General features: G+C 43.6%; 1 protein-coding gene across 2 annotated transcripts in view; it reads left to right on the plus strand.

Moving 5' to 3' along the window:
* Nucleotides 1–21,113, plus strand: part of LAMB2 (laminin subunit beta 2) — a 79,182-nt gene that overhangs the window by 24,301 nt on the left and 33,768 nt on the right. For both annotated transcript variants that reach the window (XR_009153310.1, XM_058168156.1), the window contains exons 8-18: nucleotides 1,105–1,225; nucleotides 2,249–2,437; nucleotides 5,567–5,746; nucleotides 7,251–7,363; nucleotides 7,460–7,539; nucleotides 8,834–8,969; nucleotides 10,349–10,507; nucleotides 14,670–14,797; nucleotides 18,164–18,284; nucleotides 18,404–18,596; nucleotides 19,968–20,111. Coding sequence is in view for 1 of the 2 variants with exons in the window: in XM_058168156.1 (XP_058024139.1) it covers nucleotides 1,105–1,225; nucleotides 2,249–2,437; nucleotides 5,567–5,746; nucleotides 7,251–7,363; nucleotides 7,460–7,539; nucleotides 8,834–8,969; nucleotides 10,349–10,507; nucleotides 14,670–14,797; nucleotides 18,164–18,284; nucleotides 18,404–18,596; nucleotides 19,968–20,111 (1,564 nt within the window). In the remaining variant the exon portion in view is untranslated. The remainder of the gene's footprint in view (nucleotides 1–1,104; nucleotides 1,226–2,248; nucleotides 2,438–5,566; nucleotides 5,747–7,250; nucleotides 7,364–7,459; nucleotides 7,540–8,833; nucleotides 8,970–10,348; nucleotides 10,508–14,669; nucleotides 14,798–18,163; nucleotides 18,285–18,403; nucleotides 18,597–19,967; nucleotides 20,112–21,113) is intronic.

The raw sequence follows: 21,113 nt of genomic DNA on the forward strand, positions 1-21,113 counted from the left end.
AAAATTTGGGTGCTTGGCAACTGACTCATATTTATGACCGTTGCAGTGTCCCTGGGTCAGGTGATCACTTTAGCAACTCTCTGAAAAGCAAAGTCAATGGGAAAGCCAAATTCACATAACAAACTGGTAACTAACAACTGCAATGATTCACTTAGCGACTCTGGCAAGAAAGGTCACAAAATGGAGTAAAATTCACTTAACTTAGTAAGAGAAATTTTGGGCTCAATTATTAGTGTATTTTCTAGAACTAGCTAATCACACCACCTTTTTTGGGAGTAGTACCATAAAATTATATATCAATGGAAAGATAATTTAATCAAGAATGTAATACAATAACTTTTATGAAGGATTTGCTATTAGAATAGCAATTACAGTATAAAGAAGAAAAGTGAAACACGTAGAAAAAATGAGATATACAAAACTTATCACCATAGAAAAAACAAGATATAGAAGAATTATCACCATGTCAGTTAATACTTAGTTGGGTAACCTTTAGCATGAACTGCGGCCTTACAACGTCTTCCCATGCAGCAAACCAAGTCTTTTAGTTCTGCAGCTGTTATAATGTGAAACCAAGATTGAATGATTGCTTCTATTAACTGGGTTTTATTGCTGGGTTGCTTCTGGCTAACAAGTTTCTTTAGTCGGCTCCATAGATTTTCAATTGAGTTAAGGTCTGGACTGTTCCCAGGCCATTCCAGCAGTGGAATAGGATTATCTTGAAACTCAAAAAAAAAAAGGGGGGTGTTATTAGCCATCAAACCTCAAAAAGATACTTTTCCCAAAAGGTTTCCACAATTTTGGCCACTACTGTCTGTGCTTCATCTGCAAAATGTATGAACTTTTCCTTCCCGACCAGAGGACTATTCTCTTTTGTCTTTTGAGGTTTTCCACGTTATCTTAAGAGCCAGCATCGTTCTTTTTCAAAGTCTTTTCACAGGAAGCCATAGTTTATACCGGAAATAAAAGGTCTTGTTTTTGCATGAGGCTCTCCCAAACTTACAGAATGGACCTAGACCACATGACCCTTGTCCATGCATGTGGAGGGTCTGTCTGTCCTCTGCTATTGAGATTGTGTTGCCACCTTTGTTTGTCTATCAACAGGTCCACGGTCGCTGTGTCTGCAAGCACAACACCAAAGGACTGAACTGTGAGCTATGCAACGACTTTTACCATGACCTGCCCTGGCGCCCAGCTGAGGGACGCCGCACAAATGCCTGCAAGAGTGAGTGTGTGTGAACACTGTAGTGCAGAGTTCCCCAACCTTTATGGGTTGGCAGCCCTTAGCCGCAGGGGTGGGGGGGAAGAAGGGATGAAAGAAACCATTAGAGAATATTTCACCGAGGCAGCCTTCAGCGGTACCATCTTGGTATGTGCATATACATGCACCAGCCGGCCACTCACGAGGCCCGGTTGAGAATAATAAGCCACAGATCGGTAATGGGCCGCAGCCCCAAGGTTGGGGACCCCTGTTGCAGTGCCTCTAAAGACAAATTGGGGGAGGCTGTGGGATCAGAAATGGCACGTGTCCTCCCAAAACGTTTATGTAGAGGACCTTAGAAGAGAGACGTTGTTGGTAAAGACATATACTCTATCAATTGTTATTATTATAAGACATTTACCACACAGAAGGCTCCTTTCGCCTGAGGGATCTAGTAGTCTGAAGCCTTCCAGATGTTCCTGGACAGAGTCACTGTCAAAAATACGATGAGTATGACCTATAGTGAAGGGATGCTAGGAGTCTTTAAGTGTAGCAACATCTGGAAGATCACAGATCTCTTCCACATGTTCATTAGGGTGCAGCAAAGCAACTTATCAATTATTTAACATAGAATTTTATACGCAGAAAGATTTATCTTTCAAGCAGGAACAGTGGATGAATTATTATGTGGTAGCAGATCCCACAGAACTTGGTCAAACAGATCCCATGGGATTGTTGACACACAGACATGCAAGGGAATAAATTACGCGCAGGAAACTCTTATATGTGAAGGAGTTTGGAGAAGGGCTACCTCAGGTTTGGGACAGGACTCAGCAGCCATGCTCTGCTGTGTGCTGGAGCTGGCTTCTGTTTTGCCACAAAGGAGCAAACAAGATTAAGGAAGAGCCTCTACCTTCTAGCCAGGCGATTCAGGGGATGTATCCTTGTGCTCTATTGGATGCTGTTTCTGATGTGTTTGGAGGGTGGGAAGTGCCATTGGTTGATGGAGTGTAGAGGGAAGCCCTTTTGCGTTCTTGCCCTCCTCAGAATGCAACTGCAACGAACATTCCCACCAGTGCCACTTCGACATGGCTGTGTACCTGACCACGGGCAACGTCAGTGGTGGCGTCTGTGATCAATGCCAGCACAACACCATGGGCCATCACTGCCAGTTCTGCAAACCATTCTACTATAAGGATCCCACCAAGGATATTCGTGATCCTGGCATGTGCAGAGGTAAGGGAGGCAGCTGAGGGCGGGCAGAAGAAAATGGACTCAGGATCTGAGAGTCTGCAGGAAGAGAGGGATTTTCTTGAAGACAGGCTCCACTCTTCAGCACTGGGAGAGTCGGAGGACGAGAGCACAGGTAGTTGAGCTTACAACCGTTCATTTAGTGACCATGTGAAGTTATAACGGCCCTGAAAAAAAGTGATTTATGGCCATTTTCCAAACATACGAGCAGTGGTGGGCTGCTGCCAGTTTGGACCAGTTCAGGTGAACAGGTAGTTCCAATGATCAGCTGGCCCCACCCACCCGCCCCTGCCCTGCCCTGCCCTGCCCTGCCCTGCCCTGATTCGTGCGGCACAGCTGATTTCTGCACCTCCTCTGTACTACTTATTGGGGCTGCCTTAGAAGGTAAGCAGCTGAGCTTCAAATTGTTGTAGTTTGAACACTACGCGCAAGCGGGTTAGGTGCATGCGCACATAAAGTGTGTGTGCACACGCAAAGTGCACGCTCACAGAACCGGTTGTTAAATCAGTTGCAGCCCACCACTGCATACGAGTTGTTGCATTCCCATAGTAATGGGATCGGAATTCAGACACTTGGCAATTGACAGATATTTATGATAGTTGCAATGTCCCAGGATCACATGATCACTTTCTGCTACCCTCTGAGAAGCAAAGGAAACCAGATTCACTTAACAGCCATGTTACTAACTTAATGACCGCAGTCATCCACTTAACAACTGTGCAAGAATGGTTGCAAAATGGGTCACTTAACAAGTGCTTTGCTTAGCAAGAACTTCGGACTCAGTTGTAGTTATAAGTCGTAAGTTGAAGATTACCTGTATGTAGGCATCTATTCCCTGATGTCTCCAGGTTCTATATGCCCTTTGAACGTTTGTTGAAAATTAAATGGTAAAGATTAAGAGACACATTGAAATATGTGGCTGTGGAGATGCGTCCAGCCTTCGGAACTCTGGAACTGGATTGCACATAGCTTTTGAGAGGGTCCATCCTAACTTTGAACGCTTGGTAAGCAACTGTTCTTTGAGCAAGGAGTACCTGTATTTAGTTGAAAAATAGCTAAGGGGATATGCATAATTATTCTCTTTTTATTCAGTCATCTCACTAGGGACAGCAGCCTTCTGACTTCCCAGGCTTCAATGAAATCCCTAAGGAGAACATAGGGAATTCCCCTCATGGGTTTTTTTAGGAGCAGAACTTCAGTCACTGCTGAGAAAAATTCCTGAGGAGATTTTCTCCTTTCATTGGAGAAAGTTAACCTATCCTCCTGCTTTATTTCTCCCCTAAAACGATGGAGAATTTTGAAAAGCCATTTTTCCCCAGCACTAACCACAATGCTTCCATCATGGAACAGAAATCAATGGAAAATTGTGCTTTGATTGTTCAACAATTGACTTCAGTGGTGTTTCTGACAACTGAGAAATACCTTCGGCCTTCTTAAACGTGGCCTGGAGCATTTGAACAAGACAAAAATATCCTGCTTGGGAATGGCTGGTTGTGTTCTCCGTCACAAAGTGTGTTAGTGCCCCTGCTACTAGTGCAGCTGTGTCATGTTTCCCTGAACGTATACACAGAACCCTGCTGATCAACAGCAGCATGAAGCACGTAGTGACAATCTGCAAAAGCTAGATTAGAGGCTTTGGAACCAACATGTTCATTGTGCATTCAGTGAGCATTGTTCTCCACATCCACCTACAGGTGAGCTGCCTGTTTCTTCATTGCTGAGCTAACAGAGCGGAGAATTCAGTCCACACATCTTAAAGTGGCCAAGGTTGAAAAACGCTGGCTTAGCACATGGTTCAGCGGAATGATGGGAACTTAAAAGGGAATTGTTTCCACTCAAGGTTGAAGTAAGAACTACAACTACAGGTAGCCCTCGACTTGTGACCATAATTCAGCCCAGAATTACAGTCATTAAGTCGTGCCAGTCATTAAGGAATCACCAGGTGACTATGTCCGATTTTACAACCTTTTTTTTTACAATGGTCATTAAGTGAAGCACCACTGTTGTTAGGTGAGCTCCATGATTGTTAAGCAAATCCATTATCTGCAATGGGCATTTTTTTGCTGGAAACCACCGTGTTTCCCCGAAAATAAGACCCTATCATATATTTTTTGCCACCAAAAAGGTACCAGGTCTTATTTTCGGGGGGGGGGGGGAAATGTCGTCCACTGACTCACCTCACTTGCGCGTGTCGCCCCCAGCCTCTTTTTCGCTATCAGAGCTTCATCCAGCAAGGCCAGCAGGGCTTCACTGAAGCAAGGGTCTCCAACCTTGGCAACTTTTAGACTTGTGGACTTCAACTCCCAGAATTCCTCAGCCAACAAAGCTGGCTGAGGAATTCTGGAAGTTGAAGTCCACAAGTCTTAAAGTTGCCAAGGCTGGAGACCCCTGCACTCCAAGGCCTCTGCAGCCAATAACAAAGCTCTGGATCGATCTGGAGCTCTTTTATCAGCTACAGAGGCCTTCAGGAAAGACTTTCTGTCTGCAGAAGAAATGGGCCGAGCTGTGCGAGGCCTGGCTGCAACTATCAGAAGGTAAGTAGTAGGGCAGCTCCACCACCACCCCATCCCCACCCTAGCATAATTTTTTCCTGTGCACCCTGGAGTGGGCGGGGTCTTAAATAGGGCTCATTTGGGGAGTAGGGCTTATATTGGGCTCATGTGTAAAAATCAAGCTAGGACTTAACTTTCTGAGTAGGTCATATTTTCGGGGAAACCAGCAAAAAAAAAATCATAAATAGCAACCATGCGAGTGTCATAGACCATAAGTGTGGGCTGGTTGCTTAGCGCTCAAAATGTGATCGTGTGACCAAGGGTGGCCAACAGAATTTCAAATCCAGGTCGTAGGTAGCCCTGAGGTCTATCATAACTTGAATTGGTCACCAAGCAATTAGTCGTAAACTGAGGACTACGTGTAGTATCTCACCTTTTCTATTAGTAAGTGATAATCTACAAAAAAAATGATAGAGTGGGGTGGGTTTTTTTTTTACTTTTTAGTTTGGATCTAAAAACGGTTGTGTGTTAATTGTTCCTTGCTGGTCTTTCTTTAGAATCTGAATTTGTGGCCATTCCTTCCAAGTATTCACAGCTCTTTTTCCCCCCCTCTGCCACGTAGCCTGTGACTGTGACCCTGATGGGACGTTAGACGGCGGAGTGTGTGATACACACGATGATCCAATGCTGGGGCTGATAGCTGGTCAGTGTCGATGCAAGGAGCACGTGGAGGGAGCCCGCTGTGACAGATGCAAATCTGGCTTCTCGGGACTGAGTGCAGAAAACCCACAAGGATGCCAGCGTAGGTACCTTCCTCGTTAAAGGGTTCTCCTGGGCTTAGATGGGATTTTCCTTTAGGGAACCCCGCGTGACTCTAAGCCCCAGCTGTTCTCTTGGAACGGATTCTCTTAAAGTAGTGAAGCTTCTACTTTAGTCAGGGTGGCATGAGGAACAAAATGAAGGATACCGTTGTGGCCCGCCAGCGGCCAGCAGAGCTGGCAGCAGATTCGGATAGTGAGGAGATTGGGGAAGAATGTGGGCCAGTCCTTGAGTCTGGGAAAGGCTTGGACGACGGCTCTGAGTTGGAGACAGAGAGGGGGCCAAGGCCATCTGGTAGTTCTTTGCTGTCTCCGGAGTCTGACATCAGCGAGGCAGAAGAACAGCATGAGCCTGTTCCCAGTGTGCGCATGCATAGAGCTGCCAGGAGACAGGAACAATTATGGAAACAGGGTCGACTTGGGAGTAAGGCTTGGAGATGATTGACCTCTCACATAAGACATAAAAGAGAAGTGAACAGGACGTGAGCTTTTGCAGGAAGCAATTAGTTCATCTGGCCAATTCAAAATTTGAAAATTCTGTTTGTGACTCTGTGCCAAGTTTGGCCTTGCCCTGGGTCTGTAAATTAGCTCTTTGGCAGCATTCTATGTGAGATAGGTGGGTGTTGACAACCTTCCTCTGAAAGACTGTTTATCAAGCCTTGTGGACTGTAAATGAAAGTAATTTACAGCCATATGAATTAAAGAGGTTTGCCGGAACTAAGTTTGTGCTGTTTAATTTCTAAGGAAGCCTAGGTCAGAACAGATACATTTGAAACTCTGGCCCTAAATCTTACTGGTTAAAACTTCAGCTTGTCTCTCAAAGCCAAACCAAAAAAGATAAAAGAAATATTTTAGGACTCCAGTGGCTGTCCTCTAAAAGCTGGGAATAGCTAATAGCACAGGGGTGTCAAACTTGTGTCGTCATGACGTCGTCAAATGACGTGTCGCGACTTTCCTCCCCTTCGCTAAACTGGGGGTGGGCATGGCCAGACTACAGGCCGCAAGTTTGGCACCCCTGCAATAGCACGTAGATTTATATACTGCTTCATAGCCGTGGGCCTTGTGGGATTTGCAACTGGGCCACGGAAATGGCCAGCAAGCGCATATATGCACATGTACATCCTCACTTGTGTGAGCAATGGGCAAACATATGTGCGCTCCATTTAAACGTGCACACGCTTGGCGGCATCTCACACGGAACCATCTCCTCTCTCCCCTCCCCGTCGGTCTGCAAAGCCAGAAATATTGGGGGAACTCTGCTTTACAGGCCTCTCTTAAGTGTTTTACAGAGTCAGCATATTGTCCCCAACCATCGGGGTCCTTATTTTACCAGCCAGTCAGGATTGAATTCCTGGCAATGAGCAGAGCAATACTGCATTCTAACTACTGTGCCACCATGGTTCTTCAGTGGGGAAATACAATCCTTAAGGTTTGATAAACCGGGAAATTCTTGAGAGAGGGGTGAGCTTGCCATGTTTGACTTAACAGGCTGCCAGTGTGACCCCCGAGGCACAGTGCAAGAGGGCCCCCAATGCGATGCTAACACCGGCGATTGCTTCTGCAAACGCTTGGTTTCCGGGCGCAGCTGTAATCAGTGCCTGGTAAGTACTTACTAGACAGTTAAGTACCATTTGCTGCGAGTCTCCTTTTGTACATTATGTCTTTCTTGGACTAACGAACCTTATGTTGCTTTCCAGCCAGAACACTGGGCTTTGAGTCTTGATCTGTATGGCTGCCGTCCTTGTGATTGCGATGTAGGGGGTGCCTACGACAACCAGTAAGGAACTACGGCTACAGTTCTGTGTGCAAAGATGGAGAAGCTGGGTGCAGGAAAAAATGGGTGCAGTATTATCCATGCAATATCCAGGATGAGAAAAAAATGAGATGGGATGGCAGAGAATCAGATTGCTGTGGGAGGAGAAGCAAGGGAGAGAGAACTCTGTTCTGAATTACCCCATCTTTCTTCCATATAATTCAGAAGAAGATGTCTGCACTTGAAACAGATGCTGAGGTCTCCCATAGAAGCACTGACTAAGCCTGAACCTATTTAACTTTAGTAAACCTCCAGAAGACCAGAGCCAGTTTTATCCCCGGGGTCAAGATGGATAGTCCTGTTCTCATTTCTCCCTCAAGTGAAGGAAGAGGGTATTTTTAGCTCAGGGTTGATCTGCATCTTTGCCTACTCTGCATCAATGTCCTCACTGCTTTCTTCCTCAGATGAATAAAGTTCTCCCCAATACATTTTATACACAGAAACTAGAGTGGCCTTTTCCTATTTTGATTTGTGGGGTCCTTGGTGCTCTCTGAACGTGGTTATTTTTCTTGCAGACATTTCATTACCAAACTAGGTAAAATCATCAGTGCTAGAAGGGAGTGGGGTTTGCTCTTATTTTTATATACAAGTGGCTTGCCCTTTCAGCATTGGTGGGAGTGTTCTTGGTAGTTCCATAATAGAATAGAATAGAATAGAATTTTATTGGCCAAGTGTGATTGGACACACAAGGAATTTGTCTTGGTGCATATGCTCTCAGTGTACATAAAAGAAAAGTTACATTCATCAAGGTACAACATTTACAACACAATTGATGATCAATATATCAATATAAATCATAAGGATTGCCAGCAACAAGTTATAGTCATACAGTCATAAGTGGAAAGAGATTGGTGATGGGAACTATGAAACGATTAATAGTAGTGCAATTACTAGTAGTGCAATTAATAGTGCAATTAATAGTAGTGCAATTAAAAGTAGTGCAAACAGTAATTAAGCTGTCGTTTACTGTTAACGTATTTGTCCAAGTTGCTTCTTAATTGCGGTATTGTTTCCTTTTGGGCTTTTTGATTGTCTCTTTTGAATGGCATGTAGATGTTGGCTAGGTTGAGTGTGCCATGCGGTAGTGCTGCCACATGGATTCATAAGCAGAGTTTAACAACAAGATCAATACTGATGATGTTACCTAGTTGGCTCAAGAAACGTCTCAAGGAAACAGCCAAGCTCAGAGAGCACCAAGGGCCCCATATTTGGGAGAATTGTTTGCTTATTTTGAACCTGGCTCCTTTTCTTTTCACAGATGTGCCACAGAAACAGGACAGTGTCGTTGCCGTAGCCATATGGTGGGCCGGCAGTGTAATCAAGTTCAGACTGGCTATTATCGCATAGTGTTGGATCACTATACATACGAGGCAGAAGAAGCCCGCCTCCACCAGGTGAGGAATGGCAAAGAATTACCTGGGATTAATTTCGTGTGTGGCCTCAGGCTAGTAAAACCAGATAATTGTATATTTATTGCTAAATGATCCAATGAGGAGAAGAAGCAGGGTAAGGATTTAATGCTGGTTGAGGGGAGAGGGGGCTGCCAGTCTTTACCTGCTGCCAAATTTATTTGCATCCACATTTATAAATCAAATCCTAGGCACAATCTTAAATGCCAAACTCTGTTCACAGACACAGGTTTTGTCCTAAGCAGCGTAGGGGAAGCCTAGAGACCAACTGCTAAGAAGCAAAACTTTTTAATCCTGAGTGGATTTTTAACCCTGGAAATATAAATGGCAGTTTTGAAGAGATCTTTTTTTAAAAAAAAAAAGAAAGCAGATATTAGGGAGTAGGCTTTGGATTCATTCTACAAAAGGGGCTTTGGAATGCTCAGGAAGACCAGAGTAGCATTTTTTCCCCTGCAGTATCTTAAAGCAATCGTGTCTTTTCCTTGAGATTGGGCTAACCAAAGCTGCATTTATTTTCTGAAGAGCTGCATAACCTTAGCAAGAATCTCTGGGGGGACTATTTCCTACTTTATTTTATTGCTATTCTCCAGCATGTACTGCATTGTACAGATGCAGTATCTGCTGTGCTGAAGCTAATTCTATTTGTACTTACTGCTTTTTAATTTTTTTCTCATCCTATTTTATTATGAGCTTCTTTGGGGGCAATTTCAGGACTGAAAAATTATGTTTTGTATGCGGATGTAGGTAAAGTGGAAATTTTCTGATTCTGTTAAATAATTATGAATTGATAAGTTTGGTAACATTACAGGTAGTCCTCGACTTATGACCACAATTGAGCTCAAAAGTTCTGTTGCTAAGCGAGACCGTTAAGTTAATTTTGCCGCCATTTTGCGACCTTTTTTGCCTCAGTTGTTAAGTGAAGGAACACGCTTGTTAAACAAGGCTGGTTTCCCCATTGATTTTGCTTGTCCAAAGGTTGCAAAACCTGATCACACGAGGCACAGAAATGGTCATAACTATGAACCAGTTGGCAAGCATCTGAATTTTGATCGTATGACCCTGAGGACACGACTGAAAAACAGTCAAGTCACTTTTTTCAGTCCCGTTGTAACTTTGAACTTTGACCCCGGGACACTGCAACCATCGTAAATACGAATCGTAAAAAAAAACCATCTGAATTTTGATCATATGGCCTTGAGGATGCTTCAGCGGTTGTAAGTTGTAAAAATTAGTCATACGTCACTTTTTTTCAGTGCCGCTGTAACTTCGAACAGTCACTAAATGAACTGTTGTAAGTCAAGGACTACCTGTACAGATGTCTTTCTGAGGAAATGTTAATTGCTTACCGTTCCTTCTGTTGGCAGGGAGCTGAAGTTATACAGCGAGTGCCCCTGCCTGGCCATCCAGTCACATGGACTGGGCTGGGGTTTGCCCGGGTATTGGAAGGCAGCGTGGTAGAATTCCGCATCAACGATGTGCCATTTTCTATGGAATATGATCTCCTGCTGCGCTATGAACCTCAGGTAAGACTTTTTTTTAAAGTTTTTTATTTTTTAACACACACACACACACACACACAAACAAACAATGCATTTTTTCTGAACAGAGTATTGGCTGAGTCTCAAATTTGTACAGCTTTTAGTTATCTTCCAACACAATTTATATGTCTCACTTTTTGCCATAATATTCTATCTCTCTAATTTTTCATTTTCTTTTCCTTATTTCTGTTATATAACTAATCTTACCCTTCGCCTAATCTGTAATCATTAATCTTTTTTTCTTTTTTCCTTCTCTCGTTACTTCCTCCAAATTAAACCCTTTAATTTCAAATCAATCGTTTTTCTAATATTTGACCCTGACTCTAAATCATCCTATTCAAATAATTTCCCATTACTCCCTTTTCACCTCAGAATATAGTTTCAAGTATTTTCCCTAAATTCCATTATTCCAATCACAAAAATTGATGTTCATACAGTTTTACATATACGACTTAGCCAAATGCTACAATCAAACACCTTACTAAAACTCAGTTATATAATATTAAAAGCATTCATTTCCATTGCTTTTTAAACTAAGTTAATCTTCACAATATAATATGATTTCAAATGTTTTAACTAGATTCCGTATTTTCAATTAAAAACATTTCCAGTAATATTCAAATGTATATATTTGTTTATATAGTAAACTGTAGTCAAAAACTTAGTTAATCTTCATAATATAATATAATTTCAAATGTTTCAAGTGAACCTCAGGTAAGACTTGAGGTTGACTCTCCACCTGTTGCTCTGCTGCTGCTTCTCCTTTGCCATTGAAATGCATCCTTTGAGAACACGTTTTTATTAATTCTGCCCTTCACAATTTAAAACAGGGGTATCAAACTCGATTTCACTGTGACACATCAGGGTTGTGTTTGACCTTGGGGGGCTGGGGGGGCGTGGCCAGGGTGTGTGTGGCCAGCTCGATGTCACTCGTGTTGGGGGAGCCTGTGGTGGCCCGAATGCTCTGCCAGCGGCCCTCCCGAGCTCCGTTTTGACTGACAGAGGCACTGCAGAACGGACCTGCGGGCCAGATCTAAGCACCCCAAGGGTCGGCCCACAGGCCTTGAGTTTGACACCTCTGATTTAAAATGTATGATATACTGTACTCATCAGAAGTCAAACCTTTAGTAAAGTGACTAGGGATTTATAAGATGGAAGTATCAGCGTAATAAAAGCATGTTAGTGACAAGACCGCGATGTGTGACCTTTGCCATTTTAATAATAATAATAATAATAATAATAATAATAATAATAATAATAATAATAATAATAATAATAATAATAATAATGTTTTAATTTGTATACCGCCCTTCTCCCGAAGGACTCAGGGCGGTGAACAGGCAAATAAAATACAAACAGAAACATACACCATAATTAAAACAACCCTTAAAAAACTGATTCAAGTATGCCAGAAATTTAAAATAACATTACACCCCATACAAATTACAACAATTTAAAACCCACAATTAAAATTTAAAATTTAAAATCAGGCCAGTCCAGCCATATGGAATAAATAGATTTTAAGTTCGCGGCGAAAGGTCCTAAGGTCAGGTAGTTGTCGGCCGGGGAAGCTCGTTCCACAGGAGTTTCACAGAGAGGCCCTCCCCCTGGGGGCCGCCAGTCGACATTGTTTGGCTGACGGCACCCTGAGGAGTCCCTCTCTGTGGGAACGCACCGGACGCTGGGAGATAGAGGCCGGCAGTAGGCGGTCCCGTAAGTAGCCTGTAAGTATTTTCTGGCAAAAAACACCCATTTGAAAAAAAAGGGGGTTCAGTTAGCAGCCATGCTTTTCACTGAACGGCCACTTGATTTGCTTAACGACTGCCAGAAAAAAATATTGAAAAAAATAGGTCTGGTCACAGGGGTGCCTCTACTTCTGATTGCAATGACTTACGACCAGATTTCCATTGCCTGTTGTAGTCCTAGATCAAGGACTACCTGCAATGGTTACTTTAACAAAATTCCCTAAATTTTCATTGTTATGATTTAAAATGGTGGATTTCAACTTTATGAATGTAAAGTTTAAAAAATAATAGGCACTGTTGTTTCAGTCTGCTGCTAGGTTTCATCTGGAGTATTCACAAATTTTTGGCTTCTGCTGCAGTCTCTTTCAACCTTGGCAACTTTGAAGATGTGTAGATTTCAACTATCAGAACTTCCCAGCCAGCATGCTGGGAGTTGAAGTCCATACATCTTAAAGTTACCAAGGTTAAAAAACATTGCTCTATGCAGGCCTGTTAAACTGGCAGCCCGCAGGCCGGATGTGTCACGTGCAGGACACACGCATCCTGGCTCCGCAAAGCAGTAGCAATAGCACTTATATACTGCTTCACAGTGCTTTACAACCCTCTGTAAGCGGTTTACAGAGTCAGCATATTGACCCCAATAATCTGGGTCCTCATTTTACCCACCTCAGAAGGATGGGAGGCTGAGTCAACCTTGAGCCTGGTGAGGTTTAAACTGCCAAATTGCAGGCAGCTGGCAGGCAGCAGAAGTAGCCTGCAGTATTGCATTTTAACCACTGCGCCACCAAGGCTCAAAACGTGGCGATACGTCACGTGGCGCAATTGAGTTTGACACCCATGTTCTGTTGTATTTTTTCACCTTCTCTATCTACTTCCCAAACTATTCCCTTTGATTTCACAGCAACCTGCTGTATAAAAATAAAACATCTGGAGTTCATTGCATCACATGGCCCTCCTCATGCCAGGAAAAAATGTGTCTGGTGCCTGGAAGATCCCTGTTAAAGGAATAAGTATAGAGCCTGTTTTTTTTAAAAAAAAAAATTGGCAGTCACCAAAACAACACTCTTAAAAACTAATGTCATTGTCAGGGAGGAACTGATTCCAGAACCTGTATCCTCACTTGCCTCTAAGTTTTGGTCAGGTTATAAAGTCAAGTTTGGCTAGCAGCTCCTCAGTAATCCTGCTTATAGGATCAACATGTTTATTTCCATCACCTCTGAGCAAGGAATTCAAACCAAGTCTTCTCTTCTTCTTTTTTTTTTTTTTGTGTTTAATAATAAGAGGCTTGCAAAGATTTCTGCAAATCTGCCTCAGGAAGAAAGTTTTTATTTTATTTATTTAATCACATTTTTATACTGCCCTATCTCCCGAAGGACTCAGGGTGGTTTACAGCCTGATAAAACAACACAAGAATAAATACAAGATAAAAACAACATTTAAAAAACTTATTGAATTAGGCCAAATTTAAAATTGTAATTAAAATAATAAAAAAACCCATTGTCTGGGAAAAGCTGAAGGGGAAAAATCAGTCCCCTTTGCTGGTGTCACCTGTGCAAAATCCTCCTTTGCTCCACCCCGCTTTAAACTTCTTCATGCTCCCATTCCTTTTGTCTTATATCCACTCAAGGTCCCCAAAACATAGGCACACACAGTCTTCTCTTTCATATTATAAGTCTGAACGATTTTAATCTTACTATTTGTCCCTTATTCTTGGCCGGATTGCTACATGGCAGCGTTTCTCAACTGGGACCATTTTAAGAAGTATGGACTTCAATTCCTAGAATTTCTCAGGCTGCATAGCTGGCTGAGGAATTCTGGGAGTTAAAAGTCCAGCCATCTTAAAGCTGCCAAGGTTGAGAAACACCACTATATAGTTTTCCTGACTCTCTTTCTCCCCATCCAGCCACGTTACGCCATGGAGAATGCCATTTCAAATATATTATTTATTTATTTATATAATATATATATAACAACAAAGTTGGAAGGGACCTTGGAGGCCTTCTAGTCCAACCCCCTGCCCAGGCAGGAAACCCTACACCATCTCAGTCAGATGGTTATCCAACATTTTCTTAAAAATTTCCAGTGTTGGAGCATTCACAACTTCTGCAGGCAACTCGTTCCACTTATTAATTGTTCTAACTGTCAGGAAATTTCTCCTTAGTTCTAGGTTGCTTTTCTCCTTGATTAGTTTCCACCCATTGCTTTTTGTCCTGCCCTCAGGTGCTTTGGAGAACAGCCCGACTCCCTCTTCTTTGTGGCAACCCCTGAGATATTGGAACACAGCTATCATGTCACCCCTAGTCCTTCTTTTCATTAAACTAGACATACCCAGTTCCTGCAACCATTCTTCATATGTTTTAGTCTCCAGTCTCCTAGGAGGATTTGTTCTCCTTTTCTTTCAGTTTCCAGGAAAATGGGAAAAAGTGAAGGTGTCTGTGGTGCGACCAGGGCCTGTCCCCAGCAGTAGTCCATGTGGAAACATCATCCCTGCTGATGACTTGATATCTACAGCTCTGTTACCCACATCCCGGTAAGTTTCAGTGAAAAACTATTTATTTATTTATTCGATTTTTATACCGCCCTTCTCCCGAAGGACTCAGGGCGGTGTACAGCCAAGGTAAAACAAACAGTGCAATATACAATTAAAATACGAATTAAAAAACTTATTACATAATTGGCCTAAAACTTTGGAACATATAAAACTAAAACCCATTAAAAATTAATAATAAAAATTTAAAACCAATAAAATTTAAGCCAGCCCCGCGCAAATAAATAAATGTGTTTTCAATTCGCGGCGGAAGGTCCGAAGGTCAGGTATTTGGCGTAAACCCTGGGGAAGTTCGTTCCAGAGGGTAGGAGCCCCCACAGAGAAGGATCTTCCCTTGGGGGCCGCCAGCCGACATTGCTTGGCGGACGGCACCCTGAGAAGTCCCTCTCTGTGTGAGCGTACGGGTCGGTGGGAGGCATGAGGTAACAGCAGGCGGTCCCGTAAGTACCCAGGCAAACTAGAAAATAGAGACACCTTGACATTTATTGCTGGGAAAGTGTAGTTCGAACTGACAAATACAGGTAGTCCTCGACTTACAACCTTCATTTAGTGACCATTCAAAGTTACAATGGCACCGAACAATGTGACTTATGATCGTTTTTCACAGTTACGACCTTTGCAGCATCCCCCCCCATGATCATGTGATCAAAATACAGATGCTTGACAACTGGTTCATATTTATGACCGTTGCTGTGTCCCAAGGTCATGGGATTCCCTTTTGAGATCTTCCCCCAAGCAAAGTCAATGGGGAAGCTAGGTTCGTTTAGCAATCGGATTACTAACTTATCAACTGCAATGATTCACTTAACAATTGTGGCAAGAAAAGTCATAAAATGGGGCAAAATGTTAATGAATATCTCACTTAACAACAGAAATGTTGGGCTCAGTTGTGGTCCTAAGTTGAGGACTACCAGTAGTGGTATTTTCATTGCTGAGAAGAATAAGAGGGATTCTATGGAGATTCTCAAACATCCAGGTCATGGTTGTCCCAAAGGTACTTTTTCAGGAGGCAACTGGACTTTTTGGTTTTTTTCTTTCACTTCTCATTTAGTCAGAGCTGAAGAAGCTTCTTGGATGAGAAGCGAAATGTCTTCAAAGAAAAAACAAGAAAGCCCAGTTGCCTCCTGAAAAAGCACCTTTGGGATTAAGAGGAATGAATTTTGAGGCATATATTGGCAGGATCAACTTAACTCAGTTCTCCATCCTGTTTGATCTAAGACTGTCCAGGCTTGCTTTAACTATAAAAATAATTGGGTTTTTTTTTTGTTTTTATTCTGTGTGCTGTATCTATATTGATTCAGTAAATAAGTAAATCAGAAGACTAAGATGTGTAATACTTTAAATACTCAGTGTCAATTCAAGGACGAGGGTGGATTTCATGATTAACAGATTGTTAATCTTCAAAATAGCATACACATTTTTGTTTTCTTTGAAAGATGGCACGGACACTAAAGAACTGTGCCAGGACAGATTGAGTAACTCCAGTTTGTTTGCATGACTTTTCCTTGTCATAATTTATTCTGCTTTTGTAGCTGAAGTTTTTAAAGTATAAGAAACAAATATAAACAGCATAATAAACCATCTTCAGTAAAGTACCAGAAATCTCTGGCAGCATGGGGGAGGATTAGAGGTGAAGTTGGCAGCAAGTAACAAAGCCTTAGTCAATTTTTCTTGGAAACCATACTATATTCTTATGTTTGAAAGTCTTAATGACACTCTCTAGACCAGGGGTGTCAAACTCAAGGCCCATGGGCCGGATGCAGTGGTGGGTTGCTCCCGGTTCACCCCGGTTTGGGCGAATGGTAGCAGCAGCGGGAGGCTCCGTCCAACTGCCCAGATATCATAAAAAACACTCTGAGCATGTGCAGAAGCGCTGTGCGCTACCGATAGCAAACCAGTAGCGCTGTGATTTGAAACCCACTACTGGCCGGATACTGCAAGGTGCTTAGATCTGGCCAGTGGAGCCGCCCTGGAAACAGCAAAGGCCCATGGTGCCTCTGCCAATGAAAACGGAGCTCGGGAGGGACATGAGTGGTCCTCATGGGCCCCATTTTTGGTGTGTGCCCCCCTAAGCTCTGTTTTTGCTGGCAGAGGGCTGCAGGAGGCTGTCATGGCTGAAAATGCCCCACCCCCCGACACAAGTGATGTTGAGCTGGCCACACCTACCCAGGCCACGTCTACCCCAGCCATGCCCCTCCAGCCCCCCTGAGGTCAAACACAACCCTGATGCGGCCCTCAATGAAATTGAGTTTGAGTTTGACACCCCTGCTCTAGACAAACTTTTCTCTGTAGCCATGATAACAGGTACATTTAAAATATACATAATATTATTTTTGTGTATGTAACAGAATAAAAAGCAAGTGGGATTCACAGAAGCCTAAACTGTATGATGAACAGAAGTAGCACCAACTTGTTTTGCTCCTCCTCCCATCCATAACAGAAGGCAGAGATTCCTTAAAGATGTCATTCAATTGCCTCCATAGTACCGGGTGCAAGAAAGCTTTCTTTTGCACATTTGATAAAGGTCGTCCTTGCTTAATGATGGTAATTGGGCCCAAAATTACCACTGCTAAGTGACAGAGTCGCAAAGAGCAACATCATGTCACTGCACTGCTTAATGACCACAGTTGTGGCAGTCCTCAATTGCCATCTTTAAGCAAACCATCATGGGTGTCATCATTAACCAAGGTCCTCTTGTAACCATGATGTCTGACTTCCTGCTGGCTTCCTTGTTGACCTTGCTTGTGGGAAGCCGGAAAGGAACCTCAGAAATCTGGAGCAGCTGTGGGTTGCTGCAACATTTGGAAATGCGGGACATTTACCAAACACCTGGTTTGTGATCACGTGACAACAGGGGGCACTGCAAAAGCTGGAACTTTGTGCATCGGTCATAAGTATCACTGGTTCAGCACCACTGTAATTTCAAACAGTGGCTACACTAGTAGTCATTAACCAAGGACCATCAGAAAGATGCTATGGGGCAGGGGTGAAATCCAGCAGGTTCAAATTTTGAGTAGTTCAGAGAACTGGCAAATACCATCTCTGGCTGCCCCAGAGTGGGATGGGAATGGGGATTTTGCAATATCCTTCCCCCAGGAGTGGGGTGGGAATGGGGATTTTGCAATATCTTTCCCCCAGGAGTGGGGAGGGAATGGGGATTTTGCAGTATCTTTCCCCTGGAGTAGGGTGGGAATGGGGATTTTGCAGTATCCTTCCCCTGATGCACCCACCAAGCCATGCCCACAGAATTGATAGTAAAAAAAATTAGATTTCACCACTGCTATGGGGGGGTACGTGAAGTAGGTGCTGGAGACCTCTGTGAAGTGAATTGGCCTTCTCATCCCACAGGTACATTGTGCTGCCACAGCCGGTCTGCCTAGAACAAGGAATCAGGTATACCATAAGGATAGAATTTACTCATTCTGGAGGGCGTGAGCATTTGCAAGACGCTGCTGTACTCTTGGACTCTGTAAGTACTGAGATTGGTAACCCTGGCACGCATAGGAGAGGGAACTATAGCTGGAGGAACCAGTTGCAAATACCCAACCATATCCTCTTTTCCCCCTCTCTCCTTCTCTTCCTTGGAAGTTGGTGCTGGTGCCACGTTACTCCTCCTTGGAGATGTTCATCGCCGGGGATGCCGCCTCTATTGCTCGCAAAGAGACCTTTGAGCGCTACCGCTGTGCCCAGCAGGCTCGCCCTGTGATTAAGGGGCCCACCCCGGAAGCTTGTGCCAACTTGCTCACCAGCATGTCAGCTGTCATTCACCAGGGGGCACTCCGTGAGTGTTAAATTGCCCAGATATAACTGCAGCCCAGGGGCTCCACCCAGAGATATCATTCATGTACTAAGGGAGGTTTTTCCACTTACTCAAAAGGAAGACGGGAAAGATTCAAAGTTAAGCCCTGATGCGATGGGAGAGATGGTTCCTGAAGAGTCTAGGCTGTTTCCACGTGTATTCTTAGCAGGGTGTGAATATGTCCTGGTAACCACTTTTATCTAAGGCAGGGGTGTCCAAACTTGGCAACTTTAAGACTTGTGGACTTTAAGTCCCAGAATTCCTTAGCCAGCTTTGAGGAATTCTGGGAGTTGAAGTCCACAAGTCTTAAAGTTGCCAAGTTTGAACACCCCTGATCTATGGTCTCCATGAGGTTGCTTTCCCAGCCTTTACTCCAGATAGTTTTAAGTTATCCATAATTCCAGTGTTAAAGAGTTTTTCTTTTAGCAGCCAATAGGTTGCAGTAGCTTTACTGTGGCTGCAGTCTGAAAAGCAGCTGACCAGTGGTGGAGGAATGGCTGTGTGGTGAAATAAGGGAGGATCTCAGCTATTTCAGCAGGCCCAGTGCCTGCCAACTATTGTTCAGGCTGTTTTTGAACATGGGCTTATGGCTTTTCCAGAAGAGCACTAAAACCTGGAAGAATGCTAAAACTGTGTTCAAAATCAGCCTTGCATTAGGGTTGCATTATGAAACAGCAGCAGAGATACATCTGGCTCGTGCGGTTCCAACACCCTGACAGCTGTTTTTATGGGTAGTGATCCAAGGTAGAGATCAGCTCAGATCTGGCACGCAAAGAGCCTCCTCTTCCACTCACCTGCTACTTCTCCCAGTCTGGCAGGTGGCCTTCCAGCTGGGAAAGGCAGGAATGGAAGCAGGTAGAAAACAGGTCATTGCCAAATCCACAGGCTGAGCCGCCTTCTATTGCCAATGACAGCGGTGCTATGATTGGGGCACACTTTCTTTTGACCCTGCGGAGAAGGGCTTGGGGAAGGCCGGCTTTCCTGCATAAGAAATGGGGACATCGTCAAGTCAGAATAGAGTCCTTTGGGACTATGTTAACTGCCATAACTATGGCAGTTTAGCTTTCTGTTCATTCACAGCCAAGAGGCAAATAGTCCAAGTGAGTGATCTAACCGAGCTCTGGGAGAAGAGTCATGGCTGTTTTTCTGCAACCCTGGTAGCCTGCAAGCACAGACAGGACTCACCCTGGCAAACACCTTCCGATTTCCCCCCATTACATAATGGAGAAGGGGATACACAGTCTCATGGGTCTTAGGTCCATTTCTGTACCAGTGGGGAGGAGAAAGGAAGAAGCTTATCATCAAGAGCATTCAGTCCTTTTGTCTGCTGCTTGTTCTTTCCTTTGTCTCCAGCCTGCCAATGTGATCTCCAGGGATCTCTGAGCCTTGAATGCAACCCAGATGGTGGACAGTGTCAGTGCAAGCCTCACGTCATGGGACGTCGCTGTGAACGCTGCGCTCCTGGCACTTTTGGCTTTGGGCCCGGGGGGTGCAAGTGTGAGTGAAACTCAGCTTCCTTTCTCCTTAAAGCACAGATCAGTCCCTGCCAGCCCAGCTCATGTGCTGCTGAAGACAGCACAGAAATATTGATCTAAGCTGGTTGCTTTTGCTGACAGATACTGGAAGTACCATTAGAGGCGATGGATATTATTTAGGTGGGGCTTGTTGAAATAGGGAAGCAGCTTGCAAGGACAGGATGAAGTTCTCCCTCTTATTTGCCTATTTCTGAAAATGTCTTTAGTGGGAACTGGTCTTCTATGGAAACTTTAGCCCTTTTTCATGTATAAATGGATATTTTTATCAATTAATTGGAATAGAACTAGAAGGGACCTTGGAGGTCTTCTAGTCCAACCCCCTGCTCAAGCAGGAGACCCTATACCATTCCAGACAAGTGGCTGCCCAGTCTCTTCTTAAAAACCTACAGTGATGAAGCACCCATAACTTCTGATGGCAAATTGTTCCATTGGTTAATTGTTACGAAGTTTCTCCTTAATTCCAGGTTGCTTCTCTCCTTTTACAACACAACATACAAAACATCTGTATTTGTGTTGTATCTGGAATCAGTTATTTCTTCACATTAGTTTTATTTACTGGCTATTATATTTCCAAACAAGATGTATCTCCATTGCCTCCATGTTCTACACTGCAAGAACATATGGACTACAAATCTCGATCAGGGCAAAGCAATAGACGCAATTTACATAGATTTCTGTAAAGCCTTTGATTCAGTGGTACATGACAAACTACTTCTAAAACTAAAATCCTATGACATCTCTGGACCCCTACATAATTGGATAGCTGCTTTCCTGTCAAACAGACAACAAGTGGTCAAAATAGGGAGCGCCCTATCAAATCCTGCACCTGTTAATAGTGGTGTCCCCCAAGGCAGCGCTCTAGGACTAACACTTTTCATACATAAATCACCTTTGCGGTCATATTATAAGCATCTGTGTTCTCTTTGCCGATGATGTAAAAATATTTAACATCACAGACAATGCT

This window comes from Ahaetulla prasina, chromosome 2 (genome assembly GCF_028640845.1).
Source record: "Ahaetulla prasina isolate Xishuangbanna chromosome 2, ASM2864084v1, whole genome shotgun sequence".
Taxonomy (NCBI): Eukaryota; Metazoa; Chordata; class Lepidosauria; order Squamata; family Colubridae; genus Ahaetulla; species Ahaetulla prasina.